Raw genomic sequence first — 24,294 nt, 5'->3', positions numbered from 1 at the left:
TGCCAAAAGTGCTTCCGTTTCGCTAATATGTATTTACCATTTGTCTACTCTGAGTACTGATCTTTTGATAGGGAGATTTTCCCTCCCAAGTTAATTGAGTTTTCTATTAACTCAAAACAGGAATGCACAATTTCTAGTAGAATCTTGTGGAGTGGTTTGTGTGAATGTATTTAGAGGTGCAAGTTCAAAATCTGAGTGAATTCAACTCTCGAACACAAAACCAGCAGCAGAAATCATTGACATATTCACACAAAGCTGGCTTTGTAACCAGGAATGCGCATTTCACTTAAACAAATATACTATGAATCACGTAATACATAAACTGTAGATCCTAAAATTTTAAAACGAAGCCAGGGTGCTTTATAGCTTCTACAGACCATCCTGAAAGTTTGAGACACCACAAAAAGTGCTTGCGCAGCTTCGTTTTAGAAGTGGAAAATTGGTGTAATATGGACACTACAATCATAACAAAAGAAAAAAGGACCAAATTTCACTTAGATACAAAAAAAACATAGATACGAGGTTAAGCTAATCTTGTTTGTACAAAAATCCCCTCACCCCCAAAGTCAATGGTTCTAATCGTTATTACCGGTATTTATTTACCTCGAACAAGCAGCAAGCAACACATATCTAATAATTTAGTATAACCACAGAAGTTACTTTTGTATAGTTCAAAGTTATCCCCTATTGGTTGAATCGGTGTTATCAGTAAATTTTGTGACACATAAGTGTTTCTTGCACAATTGAAATAGTAACATTTAACGAAACTCGTATGTACAATATTCTATTGTAATGGCATAATAATATCTACATAATTTATCAGAGGATAAAGAAGTATCAAAGCCCCTATTCTCACAATTGGGGTAAATAGGTAACAAAATAAATGTATAAACAAATGAAGATGAATATCTTCTTGAATAAGTGCCGTCACGTGGGCCCCTACATTATCTTGCATTTTAATTAATAGTTCTTATTGTCTCTTGGTTTGTGTAATGGATGAGAATTTTTAATTTAAGAGGTTGCTTTATAGTACAATTTGTTTAATGATATACCTATTTAGTTTGTAATTCTTGGAACTTAGTTTACTAAAGTAAATATATTATTAAAAGTGTAGATTCTATATAAAAAGAGTATTATAAAAGTCTGAAAGACTTTTCTCGAAAAGTTGACGAATATAAACTTGTCTAGAATTTCATGTGAGGAATTTCATGTTCTTGTTCAGGTATGAACGCTTAAACTGTTTTCATAAATGTTCATGTAGAAACGCTTAAAGCGATTTCATACAAGGTCCACGGCATCAAATTACCTGTCAAATGATAGTAAATGAGTATTAATTTTACGCGATACACCTTTTACTCTATTTCTATTTTTAGCTAGTATCCACAGTTCTTCATCTCAAAATGTTATTCCGCAAAAAAATAGCCATTATTCTGGATGCTCCGTTATTGTTACGAGAAAGACATCATGTCTCTGTCGTTTCATTATGCAAAGTGTTTTTGAAGAGAATTTTGTGAACTGAGGCGCATAAAAAATTGCCTTGTGTAGTTCAAGTGCGGATGCATCAAATGTATATATTGCCCACTACTCGGCTGAACAATATCGATGACTGTCATCATAGCAGAGAGCCGTAACCATTCAAAGTAGCTCAAGATAACCAAAAATTCTAACAAGGAAGATATTTATGATATACTTAATAAATACATGTATTGCTTCTGCCGCTATCAATCGCAATATAGGAGAAATGGAGAAGTTGATCAAAAAAGAAAACAAAGGAACTGAAGCTAATACAATTGAAAACTTCTTGCGTTTGTTGGGTGGTTGTTGTATAAACCCTGAAGTTGTTTGCTCCCATGTTCAACAGATCGAATTCTCTGCTGAGTTCGTGGAGCCAGGAGTGTGTTCTAAATAGATGAAGTATCTTGATATTAAATACGGATGGAGTTTTTCTACAATTGTGTAGTTTAGTTTAGAAAAGTGACCATGTGTAAAAGAACTAAACAGTTTTATAAAGTTAAAGTCCGTAAGACAGAGCTAGCCGAAAATGACACCGATTACCAAGTCAAAGGAAGTTGCAGCCTAAGACGATGTCAAACACCTGGTAATATACTCTTCTCCGTAGATTATCTATTTAGTCAGCTCGAACTTCCAGCTTTTTTCTTATCATCTGGTGACAGTGGGTGGTCGGTTACAGTACCTGTTCTTATTTGGTTAAAATAATCTTCAAACCCCAATGTTATTCTGGCTTGTGCATTTTTGCATAATTCTTCAGCTGTAACAGTTTTATAATCATAGACTTCTGTAATAGGCACCACTTTCCACTCTTCTGGTGACTTTATTTTCAAATTGTAACTATCAAACTTATTCTTTTGGATGTAACGATGACCTAATTCACCAATTATGGCCACTTTTGTTTCATCACTCGAGTGTACCGTACATATATATCTGTCTTCGGCTACTCTCCAAACACATGACTTTGTATCCAAATAGCATACTTCATCATAAGACTTGATGTTAGCGTCGTAAGATTTAAATTTAATGTATACTTCACCTTCTGAGGGTCCAAAAGTGTACAATTTCCTATTGAACGTGGTGATGTTGGGATACACGTTGACCTCTTCCACGTATTTGGGTTCATAGTCTTTAAACCATTCTTCAATGTTAGTATCGGTCATTGCTTCCTGCAGTTGTAAAGTTTCAAGCAATGTTGTGAAGCGTATGCCTTGGGAAACAAAAGCTTATTTATAGCGAGCGGAGAAGGAGCCACAGTAAAGTTACTTTGAAAGTGATTGGAGTATTCATATTAGATAAGTCACGTAATATTTGTTATCATTTTATCTCTCATATGTGGCTCTTATTAGCTGGTGGTGCCGTGCAATGAATGGACAGTCTTTTGTTTTTTTGGAGATCATGCATTAAAGTTTGACACAATTGTGCGCTGTCTAAATTGAGGTGTCCTTTTTTTTGCGCTTATCAGAAGTACACAAAACGGTATCCAAATTTAATATTTATCAACCAGTTTTGATTGGACATCATAGTCATATTCTTCCATATCATCGTCTAAATGTTTAGTAAGTCTCCATTCCAGCCATGTTACAGAAGCAATATCAGGCCATTCTTATCAAAATATAGTTTTTCCGACTTGTTTCAATGTTGCAAAATGTATATTTTTATTGTTTTACTTTATTTGTGTTATAAAATTAGTGATGTTTTACTACAAAATTTAGTGTAGAATAAACTAAATTTCAAAAACAACTATATAAAAAGTATAAAATCAACAAAAATAACCACTTATATATGTTTTGTAGCTCTACACAGCCACCCAAATGCCACGTGTCACAATTAGTCCATCTTCCTAAGAAGGTAAAAATCAATCATAATACACCTGTTATTACACGAGTTTTCGTATATGCATTCGTACTTATGTATCAATACCTGATACAGACGTTTACAGGGTTTACGGTTTAGCATTGCTATTTCATTTTAAGGAGACTTAATTTAAAGGTTATATAAACCATTGAATATCTCTCTACCTTTTATTTATTGTATACTAGTTTATTAATTTAATCAAGTTTACTTTCTATTTTGAATATAACATTTACTTATATATTATACTGTATAATTGAGTAACGTTATTCCTGAAATATGTACAGAAGGTTCAAATATAGAATCGTATTTAATCAGCAATTGAGAGCTCACATAACACCATTAGCACACGGTAGCGCACAATCTATGGTGTACAGTATTTCTATTTTTTTTTTTCATACAGTATTTTTATCTTTCTTTCATACTAATGCGCGCTAATTTCTCATACCAATCCTACCTAAAATTTTCATACCAGCGCGACACAGTCTGGCTACAATGATTTTCAGTGTAGTTTAGTGCGCGCGCTAGTACGAAAAATTTAAGGCGAATTGGCATGAATAATTTTGACGCACTAGTATGAATAAAAAATAAAAATATTGTATATTACAGAGTGTTTATGTTATTAGACACCATTTATATATTGTAGAAGACTCATACTTCAACATAGAGAAATTGAAACAAACCAGGCACTTAAGGAAATGAAGTATTTAGTACTTGATAACGCAGCCATCCATAAGCGTCGTGACCTCGAGTTATTGGTGGCTCAGAGTGGAATGGAACTAGTATTTTTGCCCGCTTATTCTCCTTCGTTAAATGCAATTGAAGAGTTTAGTCGGTGTGTAAGGCTAAAGTTAAGCGGTCAAACTTATCTAGAAAAGAACAATTAACTCCAAGGGTAAGAGAATCAACAGCAAAGATAACCTTAGAAAGCTATCAAGGTTTCTGTAAACATGCTAGTAGCTTTATACCATATTGTTAGAAAAGAGATCTTTCTAAACTATGGCCCCTTGGAAATGGGAATGAGACAGCTTTTAGCTGTTGTAACTCAGGACTACCATCAACCTGAGTAGGGGTCTCAGACTGAGTACCTATAATACTTTCAAAGTGGTTATGTTGAAAGATACATTCTTTGTGCTACCAATTGATGTTGAACAACATATTGTATGCTACCAATCTACCCATATAAATTGGGAGAATTCAAAACAAATTTTATAAAAAAATTTATAACTATACAACTCTTCTTCTTTGCCGAAGATATGTCATTATAAATATATATATACATTGTCACATTCTTTAGGTCCTCATCTACTACAATTCATACTACTCATATTCATCATAATACTACCATCTCATAATTAATCACTACAACCACACACACCTGATTCATCATATAACATCATCATATTTCATTAACTTCAATGTCTTTATATCCTAGCCATTTTCACTTCCTACCATTATAAAAACACCACAATTACAACAGGTTATTCATAATAAGCTATTAATAATAATGAAACTTTATATGTGATAAGAGTTAATCTCTTCAATCAAGTTTTACATTTTTAAGGGAAATAATCATCCTTATTTATATTAGTTTAGAAGAGTACAAACTTCCTTAATTAATCATTAACAGAAGAATACAAACTTCCTTTATTATAAAATGAGCATAACAAAAATATCTTTAATAGTAATTTGGCATAACACAACATATTTTAGTGAGGAAACTTGAATTATAAGTTTGAAATATGTTTATGTTTAACATATATTCAACATTAGGTTGAGAAAATGACTGCAAACGGGTTCAAGAGAGGACAGTAGAAAAGAATTAAGCTCAAACAAAAAAAATTGATTTGGTATTATTTCATACTTTTAATCTTGTTGCCTCAATTCTTCAAAATCAGGCCCAACTAGGTCAGAGATGTGGAAATTCTTTTGGATAATTTTGTAGTTTGAAAATTTATGTCGCGTTGGTTTGAAAAATTATGTCGCATTGGTATGAAAATTTATGTCATTTTAGTATGAAAAATAAATGTCGTGTTGGTATGAATTATTTATGTCGCACTAGTATGAAATAAAAATAAAAACACTGTAGTCAATTATTGCCTTCCCCCCCCCCCGTTCTCGCCACACAGACAGACACAATAATGCTATTCCGTAAATCTTATTGAAGGCGTTTTGTGTCGCGAATAATTTATCCGAGGTTTACGACATACTAAGAAATATATCTTACACCTAGCTAAAGATGTGGGAACACATCAAGGCTGCTTAAGAGACAAATGAAAGTCACCACACTTAAACGCCCGTTGTTTTAGTTTCCTAAAACAATTACCTATGAAATGCAGTGAGAACTTGAAAAATTTGCAGTAATTTGAATACAATCCTTTGACATCAATTCCTTGTATAAAGAAGGTACATGAAATATCTCACGAACTCGAGAAAACAAACACCACGGAACTGAATGTACCAAAGGTAAAATTTTGCCAATCTTTTGAACCCCAACGGCACGCATTTAAATTCTCCAGTATGGTGCTCAAAGCAACTCAGGTATGTAGGTAGAAAAACCACATATTGTGTATCTGCATAATTATTGCAAAACTTGAGTTCTCACATTGACAAATGCCGAGTGCAAAAAAAAAAAAAAAGAAAAAAAAATAAAATCAGTCTTCAAAGCGAAAACTGCCTTACACCAAAACCAATGTTTTCTCCCTCAGATGAAAAGATAATAGAGTATATCGATGCAGGTCAATATACAATTGCTCAATCCTCTTTACTTGAGAAGATCAAAAAACACCCAAATAAAACCATTTATCGAGCGTTATTAAATAAGATCTTGTACAAAACTGGATCTAAAGACAAGGCCATTGAAAATAACTTGGCCTTATTGCAAAGCGTTCCAAATGAAATCAACACCGTGATTGAGCTTAATGAATTTTTCAAGTCAGTAGAGATGCCAAAAGAGGCTGATTTATGTTTTGAAAAACCAATTCAGAAATATCCAATATTGGCTCAAGAATTGAGCACCATTTGGTTTGAAAATTCAATCCCTGATTTGAATGTGAAACAATTTAACAAAATCTTTTCATTTTTGAACAAAAGTAAAAAAGATCGAAAGTATACTTTTTGGTACAGTTTTAGTTTCTACTTGTTGATAAAGCAAGGTGAAGAGAACGAAGAAGATTCTAAATTGAAATTGTATAAGCAATTTGGCAAGAAATTGATTGAGGGATTGGTGGAGAAGGAGCTATTTGTTAACTGCCAAGAGTTGTTTGTGTATACACGATTTTTGCTCTTGGAAAATGATTACTCCACAATTGAATCAGTATTAAGTGATGTCAAATTCCCATTGGATTTGGAAATGCAATTACTTTATATGGAAGCTATGGGTAAAAATGAGAATTGGACTCAACTTTACAATCATACCAGCAAATTATTACTAGAGGATAAGTTTGATGATTATGATACTTGGCAATTGTGGATCAAAGCTGGACAAGAACTTGGCATCAGTTATCACGACCTTCAATCAAAATTGGGTGGCAGTAGGAACGAATTGTTGACCAAAATTGAATTGGACCTCTTATACAAAACTGAACAGGAACAATTACACCACGACATTGAGACTTATTTTGCCAAGTTCAAGACCAAGATGTGTTGTTTTAGTGATCTTTCCAAGTACAAGGACTATTTGCCAACAGAATTTTACAATAAAGTGAAAAGCTCAACTAATGCAATATTGGCAAACCCACCTCGAGACGACAAGGATCTTTTCACGCTTGTAAATAATCAAAAATTTGTCCCTCATGTCAAAAATGGAATGATTTATCAACACTTTAGAAAAGAAGAGAGTTCCGAAAATAGATCCGAGTTTGATAATGACCCATTAAGTGATGCTCTTTTAATATCTATTCTTGAAATTTTGTCAGAGAATCCACTGCCATCACATGTTATCCAAAGCATCGCCATTATAAAGCAACTACTTATTAAGGACAAGTACAATTATAGATTAAAAGTGTGGTTGATCAAGCTTTACTCACAACTAAACACCAATGATACGATTTTACCCATTTACGAGTCATTAAAGATCAAAATGATTCAACATGAAACTTTGGGATACTATCTTACAAATATGGTCCCAGCGACAAAATCAAGCCTTGATCAATTCATTGACATTTTCCGTTTTTACCTTACAGCAAAACATGAAGTAAAACACACAGTATTGGGAGGATTTGAGCTGCAAATATATAGCAAGTTGACCAGTTTTATTCAACTTGGCCAACGATTACAAAATTCAGTGACGATAAACACCATATTACAACGAATCATTCAAACTTCATTAATTCTTTCCGATAAAGGCTACTTGAACTATTTCGCTCATTACTTAAAGGAGAATGCAAATTCAATCTTGTCATCATCAACTTGGACAGATAATCGAGATTTCAATTCGGAATGGACTGGGCTTGTTGTGAATTCGAAATTGGAAGATGCTAAATCAAACAAGTTGTGTTCAATACCAGCGGATGACAAAACAACTAAACTCAAATTGATTATCTATGCAATCGTGTTGGATAGCTCTGAAGAAGATTCAATTGGGTTATTGAAACAATTCAACAAAATTATAAGCACTTCACAACCTCATAATATCAGTGCTAATCCATTCACAGCTACTCTTTTCAAAATGTATTACAACTTGTTGAAAATTCAGACCGATATTAAACTGGATGAATGCCAATCATTATCCAACTTCATTTTGAAGAATTTTAAAATCGATAAACTCAAATCACAAATCATGCCAAAGATTTCTTCCACTTTATCATACCAATTGAATGAAAATCTAATCAATTTAGTTGAATTCATCAAAATTGTTGGATTCATATCTACACAATCAAAGGGCAAAACTCAACAGTCGATCAAGACTACTAAATCTATATTACAAGCAACAACAAATTTAGTTTCCGATTTGAAGAAATTGGAATTTGTACAGCTACAATATGATGCGATTGATGAGCAAGTGACAAGTTTCGGTTTGAATGATGAGCTTGGAATGGGCTTGGATGAAACGGTATTAGCAAACACAATCACTGAAATCAAAGAGTCGATTGCTGCGTCGACAAAATCCATCTTGAATAACATATAGACAATGCACATAATCTTTGGAACTCTTTGAGAACCCAATGCATAAAAACAATCGTATTCTTTAGAAAAAACCACTTCTCATTCAACTCCTACAAATCCACTTTTAGCCCTAAACTAGCACTCATTGAAGCAATTTGACTAACGCCCAAACTCAATAGATATTTCCGATGATTCAAATCACGTTCATTGGCATTGATTTTGAATTCATCGCGGATAAATCTGACTAAATCATCACGTTCGTGGTGCTTGTAAAGTTGTCGAAGTACTGCTCGGTAAACTCGTTTGACTCGTTGTTGAAATAGGAACTCTTCAAGGGATGGAATGTTGTTGCTGGCGGGTTTGGGTTTAGATCGCGATTTTGATGATTTCAATGGCAAGGATGACGAGGATGCTGAGGATGACGAGGATGCTTGAGTTATGGATGATGTAATTAGTGGTCTGGTGGTAAGTAATGTTACACATGGGTTGATGAATTTCGTGAGCTGTAGACTGATCATAGTGTGCGGTGTGCTGTGTAACTGGAACTTATTCAACACCCGAGATGCGCAATTTTTCTTGATGGATTTTCCATTGCGCTCTAATCCTACTTTGCAAATCAAAAACAAACTTTATTCAATAGAAAACTATAAACTACACTGTATATAATAACCGGAAAACAACGACAAAAAAGCATAGCACGTATGCCAACACTTTACTTCTTCTTCATGCACTTGATATTATTATCAGAATAGAAATTGATAAAACAGTTGTTGTTAAAACACTCATTTGATAATGTTCCATTCACGTTACATTTAGGGGTCAATGGACTCAATCTATACTTGAGATCCATAAACTTTTGAGCAAATTCAATGTCAGTGGTATTCCATAACTTTTCAGCAACATAATTGTGCCAAAACGTCCCATTCAATGGAGCATCTTCTGGCCAAGTGTGTTCGGGGTCATAATAATCCCTAGCACTATACTCAACTTCCCATTGTGGCTCTTCGCCACCATTGGTGAACGTCAAATTCAATTGAGTGTAGTAATTGTACGCATTAATGACGTTAAAACTCTCGTGTTCCACTTCATACCATTTCCATGAAGGATTGTAGCTGGTGAATGGTGTCACCGATTGAGCTACCCATGCCATATTGATGACATCTTCAGCAACCGCATCAGCAGCAGTGACATTGCTTGTGTACAAAATGGAGAATTCATCCACGTGAGTGTGACCATAGAACAAACTTGCAATGGTGTATGGAGAGAATCTTTCCACTATCTTACCAAAGATTCTTGACTGAAGTGGCAATGCATCACCACCATTTGGTGGAACATGGGCAATTATCCAAACCCTTTGTCCCTTTTGCTCTGATTCCACCAACTCATCAACAAGAAATTTCCAATTGCCAAACAAGTCGGGGTTAGTTGATTGATCAAGATAATTCCACAAGTTGGAAACATAGTACGCATTTGAGTTTAATGCAATAACTTTCAAGCCTCTATTGGTAACATATGAGAATCCAGTGTAATGATCTTTCAAATCGTTGGCATCTTTTTCATCAAACCATTCGTTATTGATCCACAAATTAACCATGTCATCGATGTTGTATTCATATGAGTTGTTTCTATCGTATTGCAATGGAGCCACTTGTGCATATGGGAAAGCATCATGGTTACCCAATGAAGGCAATACAGTGATATTGTTCAAGAAATGTTTCATCAAGTTGAACGAAGTCACTTCTGATTCTTTTGTCACATTGGGTGTAGCGTGTACCGTATCATGGTCAACTAAATCACCAGTGAATAAAACAAATTCGAAATTCTTATCCTTGTGCAATTTGGCCACTTCGATTAGAGAATTATTCATCAACAACTCTGGTGTATCGGAAAGGTAGGCTCCAAAGCTAGTTGCTGGCGCATTTTGCCAATTATAGCCACGATACTTTGGGAAATCATAGTAGTCCCCTTTGATGTACTGATCGTTTTCATCGTAATGAGCATCAGGATAAAACGAGAAATCAAAGGTGTCAATAAAGGGGTCGAGGTTTTTGTAGTATTGAGTGAAGTTGTAATCCTTACCGGGAAGAACTTTATTATAGGACTCTGGTAAGCAGCATGGTACTTGAGTACAATTGGATTCCGAACCCAATTCATACCTCGGCTGAATATGGAAATCGGTCACATGAACAACATTAAACCTCTCGCTATTATTCTTATACTGTGGTTGATTATTATACTCTGGTTTCTTTTCTGGCCACCAGCTTTCAAGATCAAACAACTCAACCACATCTGGCGTCTCGGGCAAATCACAAGCTTTACTCCATTTGAAATAACAATAATACTCTAAATCCAAATCGCTAGAAACATTAAAGTGTTTAATAACGTGAAGGTAATCATTATCAAAGAAATTGACACTTGTACCAGAAGTAATACCCGAATCGTAATCATCATTAAATGCTTCAAAATTTTGCGAATCAGTAGTGATGAAAAACTCCTTGTTGATGCATGAATTGGGCTTTTTGGGGTTATTATTAACACAATCCTTATACAAGAGCAAACTCACCAAATGTTGGTGTTCAGGGTACTCTTCAACCAATGACTTGGCATACTTCATTCTATTTTTACACTGATCACATTTGGAAACGGTGCCAGTGGCATTGGCGTTGGTAAGATTCTTGATGTGGTAGTTGATAAAGTCAATTTCAGTGGCTGGCAAATTGCGATATATTTCCTCGGTGATATCCTCCTGCAGTGCTCTCTTGGCCATGACTTGACGTTGAAGGGAACTATGGCCAGGTATTGTGTAAGACAAAGAAACAGCAGCGAATGTTACAACATAGATGAGTTTGGTGACGAGCATCGTTTATATCTCCTTTTAGGGTTCGTATAATGCGAGTAGGGTACACTGAGGCACACCCGAAGGTTTGATTAGAATCGGACCCTCCCCTATTTATAATCAGGATGCTTAAGCGAATATCATAGTTTGCATGTGGTATTCAACTTGAGTATCCCACATGGTCTCCTGCTCCATCGTCTATTCAATAAAAAATACAATGTCGGAACTAAAAACAGAAAACAATTGGAATGGCACATTTATTTGCTATGCAATTTCATTTTTGTGCTCTCTTTTTCTGGTTTTTTTGCAACTGTAGAATTTTAAGGAACCAATTTGACACACGTGCCACCTCTCAAAGAACAATAGAATGGAGAGAGATGAATATATCACAAATTATACAAACCGACCCCATGTGGTGCATGAGATTAAATTGAAAATTGTGTCATGATGTTTGATTGTATAATTTTGGATCGTCAAGAGATATTGACGATGATTTGCAAATGGCAATTGTGTCTTTGTTGTTGCTATTTACCCGTGGGAAATAATTGGACGTGCCGGTAAAAATCGGATCACATCCTCATGTTGCAGTTGATATAGCTCAAATGTTTTCAGATCGAATGCCTTCATTTGACATTGTTGAGGCATAACTAAAGTACGCGACCAAATTCAATTTAACTACCAAGTTGTTCCTTCACCATTCAACAGTCCATACCACCGTCTCTCTTTGCACTTTGCGTAATTTTAACCTCAAAATAGAATCATCATGAGTCTTATCCCAAGCGAAATTGAGTAGTTTCCGAGTGACGCAACTGGTCTTGTTCAATTTCACCACTTGAGGTCCATCAAGATAGATTGACAAATACTCACCCTGATCCAACTCATAATTGTCGGGTTTGGCAGGATCAGTGATTATGAACTCGATGGTTTGTAGTTGAGTATGGCTCAATTCCAAATCTTCTGTTAATGGGTTAACTTCATACGATTTAAAAGAAAACCATTCTTTATCGCATGGCGAGGCATGTAAAATGTCACAAACAACATTGTATGTCTTGTTGTCAATTGTGTGCTGGTCCAACTTGTTTAGTTCGCAAATAGTGGTAAACACACCACTGGCATTGTCGCTAGTGCTGGAAGCGTTGCTTGTTCTCACAACACCCTTATTTTGCGTCTGGGCATCATAAAAGTTATTCTCATCAGAGGATGAGGATCCCTGTTTCGATCTTTTTGCACCTCCATCATTAAAATCAGGCACCGAATTGATTCGCTTGTGTCCCATCTCTTGGGTTGTGTTTACATTACCAATTTGATCTTGAGTCAAGTCTTGTTCTATAGAATAGACAACATCATCAATGATGACATTTTGACGAGCTTGAGCTTGAGTTACATGTGTAATACTCTGATCTACCAGATCATCCTCATACAGTGACATTTCAGAAAGTTCGTCATCGTCATCATCATCATCATTAACAGACACAGTCCTCAAAAATTCCTCAGAAATAACATCCTTTACCAACTTTGGATCAAGGGCTTTGATATAATGTTTTTTCTTTAGTATATTTTTATACAATGAAGATACTGCCTTTCTTCCAGCATCATCAAGGTATTCCCATTCAACGATTTCTAGATCATAAGCCCATGGTTCAAAGATACCCCTATACTCCCTCCAACTGAGTGTCATACCGAAAATCATTAATTTATCATCCACTTGCATTTCATTTCTCGTACTCCCCCTTTCGGGTACTTGCAATGCATATGAGGGATGAGCCTGATTATATGTTTCGAGAATATCGCGAACTTTATCATCATAAACCACGATACGAAGTACTTTATTGTCGTCAGTTTTTAGCACTGTAAACTCCTTTTCATCTTCACCCAATTCGGAATCTATCTGAACGTTTGAAGTAAAGTCAGTAGACCACATACTGTATCTGTTATCATCAAATTGCTCAAATTTCAATATCAAGACATAAGTCCTTGTTTTGTAGGGTCTGCCTAAATGACAATTTCCTTCTATTTTGGGGATTTCACAAATTCTCCTCACCGGATTGGGTCTTCCATTCATTAGATAAGAGAAGAATTAAGTCTGGAGTAACGGGAGGACAATTAAACAAATGACGGTAATAGCAGCAGTAGTGCCAGTAGTTACTGTAGTAGTTGCAGTGGTAGTTGCAGTAGGCAACGACATCATCAGCATTGGTTACATTTTTTTTTTTTTTTTCATTTTTCGCTTTTTTGCGCGTTTGGGGTCAAAAAATCAAGAACGCGTTGACAAAGGTGGAGGGAAATGAAAATGTGAGAAATACCGTACTGGAGATAGAACGGAAGACTTTGCAGTAGCTTGAACTTGTTTGTTGAACGATGTTTTCTTTGAGGAGTGTGTGATATTGTTTTTCTGAGTGAGTGTTATACTTGTTTATACGTGCATGGAAGAAGCTTTCTCATAGAGAGTATTGTGTATATGCAAATGATCTTTGCTCTCGTTCCACAATTGTCACTACATTACACCCAAAAGAACAATGATTGTGTTGTTGGGACTAACACGGCTTTTAAAGTTCGTTATAAACTTTTCTCATTTGATAATTTTTTACAAAACTCTTCTCAACAAAATGAAATTCCGAAATATGGAGAAGCACAACAACGAAGAGGAAGAGAAGAAAAACGAAGACGAGTCAAAAGAATTTGTTGACAACATAGAGGTTCATTGTTTTGTTGTAGTAGAGCTCTGTTTTGTTGAGTTATTGTTTAGAAAGGGTAACAAAAATACACGCAATTGATCAAATAGATAAAAATTGTTCTTTTGATCCTCTATTTAACTTCTATATGCGCAGCTTAGAAAAAGCCACATATTCTATTACATGGGATAACAGCAATAAATTTTCAGGGAAATCATTATCATTAGAAGAGAGAATATAATTAACACGAGTAAAACGCGAGCCTTTCTTCTTTCCCATGGTCTCGTGATGTTATTTGCGTGTTATCATTATGCTACTGTTGGCAGCAGTGGTCGTAGTTTTTAGTGGGTATAATCGCATATTAATGGAAACAAGAAAAAATAAAAGTGTGGGCGTGTGTGTACTGCACAAAAGTAGTTTGTAGCATCACTTCGAAAAATACTTATAGGAACAGCCAGGGCTTTATCGCTATTAAGATGAAAACTGTTTATAATAATGTATGTGTCCAGGTGTTTTATGTGTATTTAGAGTAACAATCACGCGACATCTTTACATCTCTTTTACATTTGCTTCTAGACGCGTTTTGTAATGTATACTCTGCTACACCGTTAATTCCTTGTACGAATAGATGTAGCAGAGGTGTTGAGATGAGGCTATGTGTTTGCATTGTTCTTCTCTTTGCGCATGTGTGTGTGTGTGTGTGTGTACCTTAACTACCTATACTCAATTTGTTTTAAGCCGCTTGAGAGAAACAAAAGACAATGCAGTTTCATTGACTCATATACAAGTAGACTGAGATTGCGTGTTTCATCATTTGTTTAAACGCCACAATTTTGTTGCTTGTTGCTTGTTGATTGTTGATTGTTGATGATGGTGTGTGTGCTTTACCTTAAGTGTTCTTTTTGTTCTTTTTGTTGGGGGTGTGTCTTTGTGTCATTTGTCAAAGTATTTTATCGGGTATAGTATTTACATGCAGGATTTGTTAACCCAAATGTCAAACTAGCGATATCCCCGAACACAATATACACCAACACAATACACCACCAATTCTTACTATTCGGTCCTATAAATACATCATCAAATAACCCATTAAAAACAATACTACCAATACTATTTCCTTACTTTTACATCTATATACCCATATACTTCTCACATCTACAAGTCGCAATGTCTACAGCCACCACAGTAACATTACCATCAAGTCAAAGAGACCTTAGTATGTCTAATAAAGAAGCCATTAAATTAAGTACTACTGGTGCTACTACCAAGTTGTCACAACACGAAATAATACCCGCTAAAAGAGATGTTGGTGCATTGGCTAATAGAATCAATTTAGAAACCAGATCTTTACATGACAAAGTGGACAAGATGGTTTCTTTAAAGATGGCTATTGCTTTACGTAATTACAAAGTGTATCGTCAAGGATTACAAGCATTTTACCACATTTTTGCCAGTATAGAAAAAGCTTTAAATTACCAATTGGAACAAGATTCACAATGGTCAGATATGTTGAAACAAGTTTGGAAACCAGAAATTGCCAGAACTGCTAGAGCTGAACAAGATCTTTTATTCTTTTATGATGACCATAAGGAAAAGTTTATCAGCCCCAAAATGTCTCAACAAATTAAATTTTCCAATCATATTATAGAAGCAACTAAAGAAAAACCATACTTGTTGTTTGCATACCTTCACGTCATGTACTTGGCCTTGTTTGCGGGTGGAAGATTAATGAGATCGTCATTTGCCAAAGCCACTGGGTTTTACCCACTGAAGGATGGATTAAAACATGAAGACATTATCAAGATGGGATTCAATTTTTTCAACTTTGATGTTACTGATGAAAATTTATTGAGAATTATTTACAAGAGAGATTATGAATTGGTTACTAGAAATGGATTAACTGAAGAACAAAAATTGGAAATTATTGAAGAATCAAAATACATATTTGAACAAAATGCTCAATGCTTATCGGAATTGGAAGCTTACAACATGGAAAAGATACATGGTACTTGGACCTATATGGTTTTAACTAAAGGTTATTATGCATTGTATGCTATTGTTGCCATAATAGTATTGTTGTATTTGCAAAAAATTATTAATCACTTTATATAAGGAAAACATATATAGCATTACACCCATCTTTTATTTATTAATATAACGACTTTATGAGAAAATATTGACAAACGATAATCTATCCAGGGTTGTAGAAACACTCAATGGCTGAGCTGTTAGTTGATCGGACTTATCTTTGATTCCTGCTACCATCGGATAATCTTTTTCTTTTCCCCGAAACTCGGAATCGAAACGAATACGCGCAATATACATTTTTATAAGTCCGTTTGGGTCTTGAGAAATTCTTCACCAAACTCCCCTCCGCCACCCCGCTTTTTGGACACTATATAAATAATGTTCACCAGACCCTGGCGATCCCTAACTTCAAGAATAACCCCAAGACAGGTTTCAATTGCATCAATGTCAACCGCCACAACAAAATCAGCTCACGATATAGCCATCAGTTCCTTCAATTCAAATCATTCTTTATACGACATTTATCGTCCTTCATTTACACCCATTATCGTTGACCCCTTTTTAGTTGATCTTAATCTTGCAACATACAACAAGCAAGACAATACATTCACATTTGATAATGATAAACACATTGTTGAACTTGCATGTGGTACTGGAAAATTCACCAAAAATTTAATTGATAATGGCTGGGGTCAAAATTTATCGGTTGTTGATCCATCAAAGGGAATGTTGCAAACATTTAAACAAAATTTCCCCCAAGTAAACAATGTTGTTCAAGCCTCAAGTTACAATACTCCCTTTGATGACAATTCAGTTGATGCGGTAATTATCGCCCAAGGGTTCCATTGGTTTGCTGATGAAGAAAGTTTACGAGAAATACATCGTATTTTAAAACCAAATGGGAAATTGGGCTTGATTTGGAATTTCGATTACATTTCACCATCACAAGATTCAATTGTTCGTGAAAGCAATTACTACAATGCAGGCACAAGATATTACCAGGATTTAGATTTGAAATCCAACAAAAACAATCAAGAGTTGTTATTGCAACAATATTTTGCAAATCAAAAATGGAACGACGAAGTGACTAAATACGTCTACAGTTTCGACGTCAAAGTACCTCAATATCGTCATGGTAAATGGAGATCAATTTTGTTGTCGAACCCATATTTTGAAAATAAAGTGTTGGATCTGTTTGCCTTGTATGATAAATTGATTGATAAAGATGATGTTTGGAAATACTGGGAAACAAGAAGTTATATTACTGATTTGCCACAGGAAAAGAGAGACGAAGTCAAGGCACATATTGAGGATATTATTGCTAAAAACACCACTGATGAGAGCTATGATAAGGAAACAAACCGTTTGATTAAACCAATGGGCACTCACACCGTTGTTGTTCCAGTTAAGAAATAAACACATTCTTATAATAAAATATAAATGTCAATTACTACTAATAAACCTTCTGCCGCTATTCTATATCACTCTATTCCGCTTCTCTCCATTCTATCAGTTCAGCTTTGATGTCCCTGGCTTTTTCAACCCAGCCGAGTTCCAAACTTTACTCAAATAATTATACATGCGAACACTTTCTTCATCAAACTCAAACAATTGACCCTCATCAAACTCTTTTTCTGGTGAATAACTCTGCACCTTATCATAAGCACAATAATAATACCCAAAACATATAGAGTTTTTAACCCACCCCTTTTGCGGGCCCCATTCAGTAATAAACTCAGTTCGTTGAGCACCATAGGGTAAATTCTCATTGATTTCATCAATATCCTTATTTCTAAACTTCCATGATTTTTTAAATTTCTCCTCCTCCACTTCTCCATCCACCGGACTGCCCGGTTGTCTAAACTTTGGTAAATCAGGCGGGACAATCGCAGCACGAATCTGCAATGGTGAATTAAACAATTGATGTAATTCATCCTTGGAAAATGTCGATAATGGGAACTTGATTCGATCTCTAAATGATCCATTCTTCTTGCAATAGCCAAACCCTGAATTGATCCAGAGTAATTTACCATCTTTGTTCACATGCCCCGGGTGAGTTGAACATACTTCATTACTAGGTGAATTGGGGTAAAATTTGCGATTCAGAAGCACAGTCTTTTCACCAATGGATGCACCAGCCACGGGGTTAAACTCGTAATTTTCATCACCAGCTGTTGATAATGCCAACCAATATAATTCCTTATCGCCCCAAATTGACGATTGTACCGGCTCTGTCCAAAGCAGTAAGGGAAACATCATAAGCAAACCAACATAATGCTGGGTCTTTTTAAACGCTACAACGCCTGCTTCTTGATAATGCCTCCATCCAGTCATGTACTTGTTATTCAAGGTCTTTTCAGTTATGCGAGGTATATCAAATAACGTATCGATGGATCTTTCATTAGCTGGAAACAAATTGGTGAAGAAATTAGTTTCAATGAAATCGTTGGTGTCTCGTAATGAACGATCTTGGAAATAAAAAGTACCCGATCGTCTATATTGTTCAGATTCAAAAAATTCATTTGGTGGCACCAAAGGAACAGTATCAGCATCAAGCAACAACACATCATCAAATGTCGAAAAAAAAACCGCCAAGATTTTGTTTGTATAGCCAGGAAAATGATACTTGTATTGTCGAGCGATACAAGGAGCAATATTGACAAACTGAAGGTTTTGTTTGGGGAAATGAGACCCGTAATCTTTATAACTTTCTAGTAATTTCAACTCTGGCATGTATGCATCATCATTCGCATCCATGGTGGGGTTCAACAATTCTTTCACGTCAACAGTAGCTGCAGATTCCATCCATTCAAGTGATCGTTTAGTTATATCTCCCTTATGCATAATTTGTATCGGAAGCTCATTGTTTAAAGCCCGTAATATCTTGATCAACTTCATGATATCCTTTGCATGTCTCGTTGCTGCAGAAATGACAATTCCTTTACCTCTGGAGTGCTTATGCACAAAATCAATATAGTTTCCTTTATCCACATCGGTCTTGTATTCAGTAGATCCATCTTCGTTGACAACTGGCCATCCAGTAGACCTATCTTCACCAGGAACTTTGAACAACGGGAGCTTAGTGGTCAAAAAGGGGAAAAATTTAGAGCTCAAATCATTAAATGTTTCCTGTTGGTCTTCATTCAACTCTTGACCAATAAAGCACTTGCCAAACACTCGCAACTGGGTAGTGACATCTGCCATTTCATGCATAACCGCTTTCGATCTAGCGACATTTGCATCAAACTCCTGCAGAATCGTTTTATTGTCTTCTCTAGTCAAGACAAATTTGTCCTGTGAATCTCGATGTTGCTTTTTGAAAATCTCTTCTAATTTCCTTTGCTGCTCTTTGAAAAACGACTGCTTTTTATCAGAGGATTTGTCAAATCTGCCAGCAGCCGAGTTATGCGTCGTTAGTTTCCATTTAGGGTTTTGTTGTTGAAATTGATTGAAAAATACTTTGCATTTGTCATTTAATGGCGCTTGCCTTATACGATCCAAATCATTGGCAAATGCTTTGGTGAAGTTGTCGTAACCCAGGTACAAGTACTTTGTATAATGGAAGTCTTGCCTTATTTTGAGATTATGCGCCTTGTATGAATCTAGATCGAATCTCTCAGTATCCCAAACCAAGTCCCATCGCTGTTTGAGTTTGGTGGATGATTGCAATAGTAGGATACTAATCAGTAGCGATATGAGTATAAGTGCTAAAAACACTATCCTTTTGAATGATAATCTCATGTTTTCTTCAACTCGTGCCAGTGGTTCTCCTGTTGTTACCTTAACTTTTTCCTAATTTATAGTTGCTGTGTAGGGTTTTGGGCAATGACTTTAAAGTGAGTAACTTATCGAGTTTGATCTCTCTAGAGAACGTATGACACCTTGAAAAGGACTTTAGCAATTACGAAACCAAAAACTTAGTGTGAAATTGTTCATTTGGTTTGGTTTTTGTTCAATCGGGTATAAAAAATCTAAAGATGCAAAAATAGTAAAAAAAAAAAAAAAAGGTTTAAGCCACTTTTATGCTTTGAATAAGCTCTAAACGCATAGCTCGGAAGGTCGTAAAATATAAATAGAAACTGAGCTTTCCTTATGTATTGAGAATCGGATTTGCACCCTTTGCAACCGATATGAGATTTTCAACTCGGTGTTGCAACTGGGGTGTATGCTTTATTTTCTTGTACCTTGCATCAGTCGACATAAAAACGCAACATCGCATTGATCCCACACGCCCTCGCCCACGTTCTCGCTTTCTCTCCCCTCCCCTTCTAATGCACACACTAAAAATTTAAATCCCTCTCGCTCACAAAAAACAAGGCGTTTGCAAACAATGCACGAGTTAACTTGACAAAACAAGGCTGAGACCAAATCTGAGCATAGGCATCGGCCTATACTTGAAGAACGTCTCACCTGCTGTCTCTATCATAACACGCTCGATCAATTCTCTATAAAGAGTAGTTATTTTCCCAAAGATGTATATTTACAAAGCTAAAGAACAACCACTATTTTAACGAGCTTTACCCTCAGCTGCTTTGACATATATAATATCTCCATCCTCAACGAAATAATCCTTACCCTTTTGCAACAATTTACCAGCTGCTTTAACACTTGCTTCGTCACCATACTCAATCAAATCATTATACTTGATAACTTGTGCCAATATAAATGTTCTTTCCAAATCGGTGTGAATAGTACCAGCAGCTTGTGGAGCAGTATACCATTTTCTAATGGTCCACTCTCTAACTTCATCGGGTCCACCAGTAAAAAATGAAATCAAATCCAACTTCTGTCTCATGGCAACAATAATCTTTGGCAATGCTGATTGAGCACCAATTTCTTTACAATAAGCTTCTCTTTCCTCATCTGAACCCATACCGGCTAATTTTTCTTCTAATGAGACCGATACTGGAACAATCAAATCACCAGGTGAATTTTTATCAACCCATTCTTTGATTTTCAAAAGATGCTTATTCTTTTTTCTAATGTAATCTTTTTCAGACAAGTTGATCAAGTATATGACTGGTTTAGCTGTCAACAACAACATTTGATTTATAGAATCAACCTCCTTTGCAGTCCATGTTTGATTGTAAACTCTTTGACCATCTTCCAATAATTTGATAATCCTTTTGACCAATTCTGCTTCTTCCTTCTTTTGTTTTACTTCCAAAGATTGTCCTCCTCTTTTGGTGATTTTCTCAATTCCTTCCAAATATTTTGTTGCAAATTCAATATCTTTTAATCTCAATTCATCCTTGACGATATCCAAATCAGCAACTGGGTTAACTTCATCATTAATATGGATGATGTCAGCATCATCAAAAGCTCTAGTCATTTGGAAGATAGCATCAACAGCTCTAATATTGGATAAGAAATTGTTACCCAACCCTTCACCAGAAGCAGCACCTTTTGTCAAACCAGCAATATCATAAACAGTTAGAAAAGCAGGGACTTCACTCTTTGGTTTGTACATTTCACACAATTTGTCAAACCTTTCACTTGGAACAACAACTCTTGCTTCTTCTGGTTCAATGGTAGCAAATGGGTAGTTTGCTGGGTTACCAAGAGGAGATTTGGTAATGGCTTGGAAAAATGTTGATTTACCCACATTTGCTAAACCAACAATACCACATTTCAAATTGTTACCTGGTCTTCCTAATAGGATTGGTTTCTCTTGCACTCCTTTCTTCTTTGGTGGCATAATGATATATTCTAATATGTGTAGATGGAAGAAGAATAGACAGTTGAAGGACTTTGAAATTTTTTTCACTCCGATTTGAGTTGAAAACAGTTTTTGGTTAACTTCACACGAACACAAGCACATATTCAAACTTTTTTTTTTTTTTTTTTTTTCATTTTATAGAGAACCAACCTGTTATACTTAGCTCCTCAATAGGCTATACATCACGATGTTTACCACTTCCATTAAACACATACGATCCACTGGCATACTAAAGAGGTCACTCACTACCAGTACGATTTTGCAAAATGCTGCAACCACTGAAGCAAAAGCCACTTTAATAGAATCATCGTGCAAAGCAGGAACACCATTGAACTTGAAAATTTTTAAAAAGGGAGATGAACCTGTTGCTAAAGAGGACTCAGAGTACCCAGAATGGCTTTGGACTATGATTGACCCTAAAAACAATTTGGATAACATCAAGAATGAAAATTTCCTCAGATGGAGGAGAATTAAATTGCAAAAAGAAAATAACAAGATTATAAGGAACAACAACTTCTTGTCGAAAATATAGTGCATTTGATCTTGTTGGGGTATACATTGTCTGTACATTTAGTTCTATCATGTATATAAAGAAATCATTTTCTTACAATTTTATAATTGCAAACTTTTTGTATTTAGATTCAAGATCTACTCTATTGGCACAATTTTATGATCATTGTTGTAGATAGCTTGGGCAATTGATATGGTGTTATCGTCCAAGTTGAATACGGCATAAACCGATCTCAAAAAGTTGTCTCCAAAAATTGGTTGTCCTGGTAATAATGTGAAAACACATTGTGCAGAACCAGATGCATCTTTACCAACTTCTAACACAAATTCCGAAATATCAACATTGATATCTTTTTCACCATTAAAATTGAATTGGAAGTAGTTACCGGCGTTGCCCAACCAACATGGAATCTTGTAAGCACCGATGGTACCATCGTACGAAACATTACCAAATAAGCCAACAATACTTTCAACTTTGTCTTTGGGAAGGAATGAATAAGTGGTGCCAGAGTCAAGCAAAACCAGGGTATTTTGCAAATCAATTCCACCGTTGAAGGAATCAGTTCCATTGTAAATAGTGGCAGATCCTACTTTCCCTGGATGTGTACCATTTGAGTCAGATCCTGGAGATGCATTTGTATAGTTGTTAAGGGAAGCGGCAATATGGGATAAGGGAATCTGTGAATAAAGATATTCACCATCTTTGGGAACAATGTCAATTTCAATCAACTCACCAGTGTATTTTGCGTGATCGATTCCCCCAAATAATATACTACCTTGACTAGCACTACTTGAATCCAAATACAATGAGTAAGCGGCTTTAGCAACCAAATTCTGTTCTTTTAAAGCATGAGGGATGTTACTATATTTCGTGGAAGTACTTTCCAATCCGGGGTACCCAACTCCAAAAACACCAATTTCAGAAGTGGTGTTTTCAACAACAGCAAAATTAGCTCTCTTCAATACGAAATCGTCAAAGAATTCAATGTTATCTTGACCGAAATCACCAGTAGCAGTAGACCCATCGAGATAGGAGATATTGAACTCAATACTAGCATTCTTGTGCCATGTCGATGATTTAATAGGGTTGAAAGTTCCATATTCTGAACAATTTAAAGAGCCACCATTTTCGATACAACTTGGGTTTTGTGCACCAATAACCCAAAGATCAGAAGATCCAGTATCTATCATGATTTGGACTTCTTGTGCTGGAGATCCAATGGAAATGCTAGCAATGTACATAGTTTGAGCATTGTTTAAATCAACTGAAAAAGCGCCAGTCTCATTTTCTTCGTTTGTATCGTCACTTTCCAGACTCGTGGTGTTTGTTTTACTACTTTTACCCAATCCAAGTATATTTTTAAGACCTTTAGGATTCTTACTCTTGTGTTTCCCAAATTTGAACCCGGAATTTCCAAATAATGGAGCAATACTTTTCTGTGCATTTTGTCCTAAAAGTGTACTGGTAATATTTTCAAATTCATCCTCGAGTTGCTCAAAAAGTGGCAATCTGTTAGGGAAATTACCCAACCCATTAGTGTTTTGAATCTTGTTAACCGATAATGAGAGAAATCCATCACCAATCAAAGCCAATGCGGTGGATGATAGCAAAATAAGCTGTAAAAACTGGTGCATCTTGTTAAGTGAATGTAAAAGCGAATGTATTAAAGTTGGACAAGCTGATACTTAGGGTCGGGATAATCTTTGATTTATCAAAAGTATATCGACAAACTTTTATACTTTTTTTTGGATCTAGGTTCCTGCTCTTTGAGACAATATGGACCCGCTGCTTTTCGGTACCTGAAATGGGGCTATAACTTCTCTGCACAATAGAAGCTTTAAAAACAGAAAGTCACTTTTCGAAGTCACTTTTTGAGACCTATTGAATGAACAATACGTCATACAGCCTTCATTTGTGCAATGATTTGTTTACCATTCTCGAACTTGAAACCTTTTTCAATATGGAAGATTGTTTTCTGTTTTGCACCCGATTTTGTGATTCTGTAAACAAAAAACAAATAAAAACTTTCACCTTATAGTGCAATTGATGTTCTAAACCA

At 35.6% G+C, this 24,294-nt stretch overlaps 11 protein-coding genes across 11 annotated transcripts; 4 read left to right on the top strand and 7 right to left on the bottom strand. All coding sequences in view use genetic code 12, as the record gives it.

Annotated features, from left to right (window-relative positions):
- Positions 1-2,132: 2,132 nt before the first annotated feature.
- Positions 2,133-2,672, bottom strand: CPAR2_105740 (uncharacterized protein; the record flags this gene model as incomplete). The annotated part of the gene is made up of 1 exon (XM_036812629.1): positions 2,133-2,672. The coding sequence occupies one exon, from the start codon at positions 2,670-2,672 to the stop codon at positions 2,133-2,135; it is 540 nt and encodes a 179-aa protein (XP_036663718.1).
- Positions 2,673-6,055: 3,383 nt separating this feature from the next.
- On the top strand, positions 6,056-8,491 carry CPAR2_105730 (uncharacterized protein; the record flags this gene model as incomplete). The annotated part of the gene is made up of 1 exon (XM_036812628.1): positions 6,056-8,491. The coding sequence occupies one exon, from the start codon at positions 6,056-6,058 to the stop codon at positions 8,489-8,491; it is 2,436 nt and encodes an 811-aa protein (XP_036663717.1).
- Positions 8,492-8,579: 88 nt separating this feature from the next.
- On the bottom strand, positions 8,580-8,987 carry CPAR2_105720 (uncharacterized protein; the record flags this gene model as incomplete). Its single annotated transcript, XM_036812627.1, has 1 exon — positions 8,580-8,987. One exon carries the CDS (start codon positions 8,985-8,987, stop codon positions 8,580-8,582), a length of 408 nt encoding a protein of 135 aa, XP_036663716.1.
- Positions 8,988-9,181: 194 nt separating this feature from the next.
- CPAR2_105710 (acid sphingomyelinase family protein) lies at positions 9,182-11,329 on the bottom strand (the record flags this gene model as incomplete). Its single annotated transcript, XM_036812626.1, has 1 exon — positions 9,182-11,329. One exon carries the CDS (start codon positions 11,327-11,329, stop codon positions 9,182-9,184), a length of 2,148 nt encoding a protein of 715 aa, XP_036663715.1.
- Positions 11,330-11,996: 667 nt separating this feature from the next.
- Positions 11,997-13,367, bottom strand: CDC13 (Cdc13p; the record flags this gene model as incomplete). Its single annotated transcript, XM_036812625.1, has 1 exon — positions 11,997-13,367. One exon carries the CDS (start codon positions 13,365-13,367, stop codon positions 11,997-11,999), a length of 1,371 nt encoding a protein of 456 aa, XP_036663714.1.
- Positions 13,368-15,144: 1,777 nt separating this feature from the next.
- HMX1 (Hmx1p) lies at positions 15,145-16,089 on the top strand (the record flags this gene model as incomplete). The annotated part of the gene is made up of 1 exon (XM_036812624.1): positions 15,145-16,089. One exon carries the CDS (start codon positions 15,145-15,147, stop codon positions 16,087-16,089), a length of 945 nt encoding a protein of 314 aa, XP_036663713.1.
- A 360-nt stretch (positions 16,090-16,449) lies between these two features.
- Positions 16,450-17,421, top strand: CPAR2_105680 (uncharacterized protein; the record flags this gene model as incomplete). The annotated part of the gene is made up of 1 exon (XM_036812623.1): positions 16,450-17,421. The coding sequence occupies one exon, from the start codon at positions 16,450-16,452 to the stop codon at positions 17,419-17,421; it is 972 nt and encodes a 323-aa protein (XP_036663712.1).
- A 93-nt stretch (positions 17,422-17,514) lies between these two features.
- On the bottom strand, positions 17,515-19,746 carry MNN15 (putative alpha-1,3-mannosyltransferase; the record flags this gene model as incomplete). The annotated part of the gene is made up of 1 exon (XM_036812621.1): positions 17,515-19,746. The coding sequence occupies one exon, from the start codon at positions 19,744-19,746 to the stop codon at positions 17,515-17,517; it is 2,232 nt and encodes a 743-aa protein (XP_036663711.1).
- A 766-nt stretch (positions 19,747-20,512) lies between these two features.
- YBN5 (Obg-like ATPase) lies at positions 20,513-21,703 on the bottom strand (the record flags this gene model as incomplete). The annotated part of the gene is made up of 1 exon (XM_036812620.1): positions 20,513-21,703. The coding sequence occupies one exon, from the start codon at positions 21,701-21,703 to the stop codon at positions 20,513-20,515; it is 1,191 nt and encodes a 396-aa protein (XP_036663710.1).
- Positions 21,704-21,911: 208 nt separating this feature from the next.
- Positions 21,912-22,256, top strand: MRPL37 (mitochondrial 54S ribosomal protein mL54; the record flags this gene model as incomplete). Its single annotated transcript, XM_036812619.1, has 1 exon — positions 21,912-22,256. One exon carries the CDS (start codon positions 21,912-21,914, stop codon positions 22,254-22,256), a length of 345 nt encoding a protein of 114 aa, XP_036663709.1.
- Positions 22,257-22,372: 116 nt separating this feature from the next.
- SAP7 (Sap7p) lies at positions 22,373-23,869 on the bottom strand (the record flags this gene model as incomplete). The annotated part of the gene is made up of 1 exon (XM_036812618.1): positions 22,373-23,869. The coding sequence occupies one exon, from the start codon at positions 23,867-23,869 to the stop codon at positions 22,373-22,375; it is 1,497 nt and encodes a 498-aa protein (XP_036663708.1).
- Between the last annotated feature and the right edge of the window lie 425 nt (positions 23,870-24,294).

Source organism: Candida parapsilosis, contig 005569, assembly GCF_000182765.1.
Source record: "Candida parapsilosis strain CDC317 annotated contig 005569".
Classification (NCBI taxonomy): Eukaryota; Fungi; Ascomycota; class Pichiomycetes; order Serinales; family Debaryomycetaceae; genus Lodderomyces; species Lodderomyces parapsilosis.
The sequence above is the reverse complement of the archived record's forward strand: the minus strand, read 5'-3'. Positions and strand labels throughout refer to the sequence as shown.